This window comes from Psammomys obesus, unplaced genomic scaffold, assembly GCF_907164565.1.
Source record: "Psammomys obesus unplaced genomic scaffold, mPsaObe1.curated_primary_1811, whole genome shotgun sequence".
Classification (NCBI taxonomy): Eukaryota; Metazoa; Chordata; class Mammalia; order Rodentia; family Muridae; genus Psammomys; species Psammomys obesus.
This window is the reverse complement of record NW_026592666.1, coordinates 8046080-8053451: the sequence shown is the minus strand read 5'-3', so window position 1 is coordinate 8053451 and position 7372 is coordinate 8046080. Positions and strand designations below refer to the sequence as shown.

The window sequence follows — 7372 nt, the reverse complement described above, 5'->3', positions numbered from 1 at the left end:
TTTTTTTTTTTTTTTTTTTTTTTTTTTTTTTTAATTTTTTTTTTTTGGTGGTGGTGGTGGTGGTAGTTGGGTTTTTGTTTGTTTTTAAGGTGGAGGTCTCCTAAGCGAGGCAATTGAAGTTAACTTTTGCCTTACACACACACACACACACACACACACACACACACACACACACACAGAGTCTTGTAGTAACTTAAGGGTAGGATGTTAGCATAGCAACGTGGGATCCATTCTTGAACCTTAGTACTCTCATCTGTAGCATGAAATAAGGTCTACATGACAAGGGCTCTTAGTATTTCTGTTCAATTAATGGGTGTCAGAGCACATGGTTACCAGGAATGTGTTTCCATGGAGGTAGGTTCATATATTTAGATAGCAAGGAATCAATTTGATTTGTAAAAGAGGTAGAGATGTGGTTGAGTGTATGGTTTGAAGTCAGCTATATATTGGGAACCGTCGGCTTTTGAAAATAATTTTTAAATCTCTTAATTTTGAAACTTTCCTAAAAGCTTTTTTTTTTTTTTTTTACAAATTCACAACTCTAGGATTTAAAAATAGTTGGTAAAGGAAAGGCAAGGTCGCCTAAAAAGAAACTTGAGTGCCCTGGAAACATTATGTTTCCTTAGCAGGTCAGGTCATCTTGAAAGTTCTGAAGCACACTCTACTAGGTGTGGTAGCACACACACACTTTTAAAGAGGCAGAAGCAGGTGTGTTTCTGAATTCAAGGTTAACCTGCTCTACTCTGAGTTCCAGAACGGCCAGGGAGATACAGTGATACCCTGAAGATGGCGCTGCTGCCTCTCTCTGTGCTGAGAGTCACCACTTGTTGAGCTTTTGAGTGAAAAATTAGCCTCCAAATATTTTTCTGCAATCCTAACCAATTAGAATTTAGAGTCACTGGGAAATTCACGTCTGGGCTCTGCGAGTTGGCTCAGTGGGTAAAGGTTACAGGCAGCTGGAGAAACTGAACCTGGAACACAGAGGAAAAAGCTGACTACCTAAAGTTGTCTTCTGCCCTCCGCACATGAACTGTGCATCATACCCAAATACACACACTGTAATAAACAAAACCTTCGTGTCTCTTATGTCCTCGTAATTTTCTAAGCGAGAGAACAAGATTTGCTTATCATTCCAGGTAGCCTTCCAGTGTTTGAAAGTGTCAAGTGCCTGAGTTGTAGGATTTCATTTTGCTCTGGCGCTCTTTCATGCAGCTCTTTTTCTCTGCTGAATTGGACTTTTTTGTATCCCTAACTTCCAGTAGGCTCCAAGTACCCTTTTAGCACAAACTCCTCACTTTCTTTACAGGTGTTTCTGTTTCAAACACGGACCTGTTTATGAGTTAAAGATCCATTTGCAGCCTGCTGGATGTTGAGTGTACAGCCCACATTCTGTGTCATTGCTGAATGAATGTAACATTCAGGGAGGAGAATCTGTCTGCCTGACAGTTTTGTTTCTTGAATTCCCCATCATGGTCAGTGCTTTCTGCTTAAATGTGGTTGATAAACAGCATTGGATACACCATTAGGGAGCGTCAACCTTAGACTAGACTAGATTTGACAATATTTAATTTCATTACTTGGTGTTCATCTAAGCCATGGAACTTTCCCAAGAGTCATGTGAAAGGAAACCTTAGAAGTGATGAGGTCACCCTGCTATCTTATGCATGCTAGGTATGGAAGTGACTCCTCTCCGTATGCATCTCTTGTTAATCTTTTCTCTGGATATTGGTTGTTACTGTGTGATTGTCTGCTTTAATTTTTAAAATGATTATGAAAATTTGTTTTTACTTGGAAGCAGTAGCTGTCTTGCATGTTCATTGGACTTTAAAGAAAATAATGACTTGCTTACCTTGAAATTACTCAATATGTACAATCTGAGGCATTAGAGGATACTAGGTTAGGCGTCAGTAAATTGTACACGTGAGATCCATGAATTGACTTTTCTGCAGCCCCTTTTTCTCAAGGTACAGAGATAGAAAAGATGGTAAATGTATGCTGGATGTTTATGAACCAGGTTTTTGAGATTTTAAGTTGAAATCCTTAAGTTTGTCTCAGTTGATTGATTTACATAGCTTCACCCATTACTATGTCCTTTCTACTTTTTTATTTAGTGTTGTTCTCAAGGAGAACCTTTTTAAAAAGATTTAAGTGTGTGTGTGCGCGCACACAAAAGCATTCACAAGTGTAGGTGCCCAGAGAGGCCAGAAGAGGAAATTGGATCCCCTGAGGCTACAGTTTTACACTGTGGTGAGCCACTGAGCCTGGGAGCAGGGACCAAACTCATTCCCTGGAAGATCAGTGTGCTCTCTTTCTGCTCAGGACTTTGTAACTGACTTTGTCAGTTTGGTGTTTCTGAAACTCTTGAGAAAATGGATTTGTATGAAATACCTTAAGTTGTTTTTTTTTTTTTTTTTTCATTTTCTTAACATATAAAAAATTTCCACCTTTTCTGCTTAGAGTGTCTGGCCACTATAGTAGTGCCTCTATCATCCCATGCCTTTTCTAACCACTGTATATGTGTAGGTACATTGTGTCCCAGTTTTAAAGAAACCTGATATCATGACATGTAGGATAGACTGCCAGGTAGGGAAGCTTACCCCAGGAAGAGACTCAATTTCCAGCTGGCGTTGTATTGTCTAGTCAGAATGGCATGGCAGCACACACACATGAGACAGTGCTAGCTGGAAGGAAATGGAGATAGCTTATGGGAGGTAGATAATGTTCAGAAACCTGAAGTGTGCTTGACAGCACTTAGACGTGGCAGGCGGCAAGTCTTAGACGCTTCGGGTGACAGTTCTTAGATGCCTCAGCTGAGTGCTGCCTAAACATTGAACGAGTGAGTGAGTATATGTAGAGAGGACAGCTTCAAGTGTCGTGCGCCAAGTCTGGCTGCCTTCTCCCTCCGCCACCACTTTCCATGTGGGTCTAGGGATCAAATGAGGTCCTTGTGCGTTTGAACTATCTCCCCACCTGTTTTTGTTTCTGAGACCTGGGACTCTCTGCATCCTTGGCTGAGCTAGAGCTAACAGGGCTCTGTTTGCCTCTGTCTTCGAGTACCAAGGAGGTTAAAGGCATGCGCTACCACACCCGACACTTCTCTCCAATTAAACTCTGCCTGGGCAGGGCGAAGGCAAAAGAAACTCTGGTAGAGGTCCCTGCTGGTCCTGAAGTGGTCGCCCATCCTCGGTATAGGGGTGAAAGACTAGTTGTAGTAGCTAGTTCCCTCTGAAGCTTCCCTCAGGAGACTGGCACTCTCCCAGAGAGCAGGAAAAAACCTGCAGTTTTATCTGGTAAAGCAAATGATCTTAACCTATTCTCACTTTCAATTGGGTGAGAAGCTCAGCTAGCTCAGTTGGTAGAGCATGAGATTCTTAATCGTAGGGCCGGGGATTTGAGCCCCACGTTGGGCACCACATGTGAATGTGTGCTGTTCCTAGCCCGGCCCTAGCTTTTGAGTGTGACTCAGACTTATTACTAGCTTATGGCACCAAGCTGGGCAGCGTCGTCCTTTCTAACCTGACAGTACTGGTTTGGCTCACTTCCCAGCCACCTGACCCGTTACTTGCCATTTTAGTCTCGCCCTGGCACCTCTTCATCCGTGCCCTGATGGCGACATCCTTCCCTCCCTAATAATGATGATACCAAAGTTCAGACTTGGTATTTGATTCCACGGTGCACAAAAACATCACTCCAGCAGCACTTAATTTCAGGATTATATGTTTATAGTCCTTTCGGACTCTAATTGTTAATGTCTTAGTTGGATTTAATCTTTGGGGGAAAGAATATGGTGTTTGGCATTATGGGATTACCTGGGTTGTCATAAAGATGCATTAAACTGTTCTGACTCTAAGTGGTGGCCTAGGTTTTAAATTAAGAAATTTTGAATTTTCACACTACCATCACAGATAATTGGAACTTTATAATGGTATTTTAAATTTATCAACTTTAATATGTTTATCTAAATGAATGTTAGGGTTATAAGATTTGGAACTGAAATTACACTAAACATTGATAAAATCACACTATTGCCACATTTAGTTCAGAAGGAGGTGTTCTGTTTCCCTTCCTGGTTTTTAGTTCTTTGGTATACTAATTTTGTTGGTTAGTTTGTAACATTTTTAATGTTTTGCCTCTACATTCATATATTTGACGTGTAAAGAAGTTAAGTGATGTAGACTACATGGGCAAATTGGGAGATTCTTAGTTAGAAAGGTTTGTTCTCTTGACCAATCGGTATAAATTTCTTTGTAAAATAAGAGAAATTGACCTCTGAATTTACCTTGTCTTTTAACTTGTTTTTATTTTTGTTTTTTAAGCTCTTTTCACTTATGGATATGAAACCTCCCATCTCTAGAGCCAAGATGATTCTCATTACTAAAGCTGCTATTAAAGCCATTAAGGTAAGAATAAAATGTTTAATTTTTTATTTCTTTATTATTTACACAGTACTGTGACTGCATATTTGCGTTCTCATCAGAAGAGGGCCCTAGATCTCATGATAGATGGTTGTGAGCCACCATGTGGTTGCTGGGAATTGAACTCAGGACCTTTGGAAGAACAGACAGTGCTCTTAACCGCTGAGCCATCTCTCCAAACCAAGAAATACTTTTTGATTGTTTAATTATAATTGGTGGTTTAATTATTATGGGTGGGAACATGCCATGGCATGCATGTGGAGGTTAGAAGACCACTTTTTAAAGTCAATTTTGTTTTGTTTTGTTTATTTTCTTCTCACCTTTATGTGGGTTCAAGGGATTCAGCTCAAGTTTGCCAGGCTTCTGGAACAAACACCCTAACCCACTCAGCCATCTTGCCAACTCTGCTTTTAAATTTTTTAAATAATACAGTTAAACATCAGAATTTATTTTGTGAATTAAGTTTTGCTAAAGGTTTTTGATAATACTGTGTATTTGCATTGTAACATCCATTCATAGGACTTTCCCTATATTTTAGTCCTTATAAACTGGCTTTGAGATATTATTGTCTTCTTACAGGCTTTGTGACCCAGGATAATGTTGTAGTAAATGGCACAGTTTAGAAATGTTATTGTTGAACTTGGCCCTGTTGAAATAGCCTGGTATCTTGCTGCTTAAAGATTGATGAATTAAGAAAGGACATTAGCCTTGTATAGTGTGTAGTTTTGTTCTGATTAATTCCTTTCTCAAGATTCTTTGCAGTTGTTGATTTTTGAACTGTTTTTAATTAATTTTTTCTAGTTAATTGCTAATTTTTTAAATTGAAAATTTCAAGGTTTTGAATTATAGGAAATGTGGAAATGTATAAACTGACTAATTTTCTGTTCTTTTTCAGCTTTATAAGCATGTTGTTCAGATAGTAGAAAAATTCATCAAAAAGGTAACTATTTCATTATTGTACATATACAGACAAAACACCCGTACACATACAATAAATGTTTTTTTAAACAGTTACTGAATAGTTTTTAATCATTGAGAAGTTTTAAAAGGTACGTTTTTATATTACTGATACATTTTGAGTATTGGCGAGAAGCACGGCACCTGGCTTCTGTTGTAGCTGAGCAGAGAATGTTGTTTTTTTGGTCGGGGTCCTTCCCCAGCCTAAGGGCACTGCCTGCCTGTTCTACACTGTTTGCCCCATCCGCTCTGCTGACATTTAATTCTCCTGTGAATTTTTCAGATGGAGTTGCTTCTTATTTTTCCTGTTACAATCATGTTTAAACTGTTTTGGTTGTGTGGTTGAATGTTGTCTTAAAGTGTGTGTGATTACCATGTCTTTCTCAGTAGAGAACTGAGGATGGTCTTAGGTGTCTGTCTGTCTCCCTCTCTTTCTGCTTTTGTTGTTGTTTGTTTTTGTTCTTTTAAGACATGGTTTTTCTGTAGCCCTGGCTGTCCTGGAACTTGCTTTGTAGTCCAAGCTGGCCTTGGAGGTCCTCCTGCTTATGCCTCCATGGCCTGTGTGCCAGCACTGCGGCTGTCTTTGAAGTTGTAATCTGTTGATCTGCCTTTGTGCCATGAAGCACATAGTAGGTGTGCCTTTGTGCCATGAAGCACATAGTAGGTGTTTATGGCAGAAGCTTTTTGTAGTAGCAGATCAAAGGGCAAGAAGCAAATGGGAAACATTTATTGCACGTTTGCCTCCGCCTCCAGTCACTGCAGTACGTACATCTGGATCTACTTATGGTTTATTTATGTGTGTGCCTCCTCTGCCATATACATCTGAATCTGCTTATGGTCTATTATGTGTGTGTACATCTGTAAGGAAAATGGACAGAGCACTGGTTGCTGACTTGCATTTCTACTGAATATATTATAAACATCTGCAGAATAGCCCTCTGTGTAATTTTTGTTATGCTTTATTTAGCTAGTATATACTTACCTTTCTAGCTGTTTACTTTGCATTGAAAAATGCTTCAGTAACTAACCTTAAAAGAAAATGTACGTCCATCTTGTTTTCTTTAGCACAAAGATTTTTGTTGCTAAATTAGTTGTCTTCCATGAAGGGCTGTGCCCTTTCCTACAGAAATGCCTATTTTTCTGTTATTTGTTTGTAGACCCAAATAACCTTTCATTTTACTTTTTATTTCTCTGGTATACATGCAAGTAAAACTAGCATGTTTAAAAGTATTTTTTAGTAATTTCCAAAGGTGAAAATTACTGAATTAGAGGCTCATAATTGAATTTGTAGGACAGTATGTTGGAAATGGCCTCTGGAAAGTTTTGGAGAGAAGTCAGGATCTGAAGGAAACAAAGTCCCGGTGTCAAAGAATGTGACTATGTACAGACTTGAAGTCTGGCAGCCAGTTAGATGGCTGGAACACTTGTAGTTTCTATACAGTGGGCAATGGATGTGTAGAGCGGCATACGTGTGAGCAGGTTTGGTTTAGGTTTTCTTCCCTCCGTTTTTGTTTGTTTGTTTGTTTGTTTGTTCTGTTTTGTTTTGTTTGAGACAGGGTTTTACTCTGTAGCCCTCGATGGCCTGGAACTCACCAAGTAGACAGAGATCCCACCTGCTTCTGCCCCTGCCTCTGCCGGCCTTAAAGGTGTGTCCCGCCACACTCACTGATTGTTTTTTTCTTATACCAACTTTCTATCTTTACCCTTGCAGTGTAAACCAGAATACAAGGTTCCAGGATTATATGTCATTGACTCCATTGTGAGACAGTCTCGCCATCAGTTTGGAACGGATAAAGATGTTTTTGGGCCAAGATTCTCTAAAAATATAACTGCTACATTCCAATATTTATATCTTTGTCCATCTGAAGATAAGGTATGGTTAATGACTTCTAAAATTTTGTGTCTTTATTGAGTTTATTTTCTTTTTATATGTTTAAATTGCTGTTGTTTGAAGCTTGTTATTTACTGAATAATATCTTCAGTAGTAAACTCTTGAGTTT

The 7372-nt window shown here is 39.2% G+C and overlaps 1 protein-coding gene across 4 annotated transcripts in view; it reads left to right on the top strand.

The window, feature by feature from the left end:
- The window catches only part of Scaf4 (SR-related CTD associated factor 4), a 57423-nt gene that overhangs the window by 18431 nt on the left and 31620 nt on the right, over positions 1-7372 (top strand). For all 4 annotated transcript variants that reach the window (XM_055614931.1, XM_055614929.1, XM_055614930.1 and 1 more), the window contains exons 2-4: positions 4317-4400; positions 5311-5355; positions 7084-7245. In XM_055614931.1, the coding sequence (XP_055470906.1) occupies positions 4317-4400; positions 5311-5355; positions 7084-7245 (291 nt within the window). The remainder of the gene's footprint in view (positions 1-4316; positions 4401-5310; positions 5356-7083; positions 7246-7372) is intronic.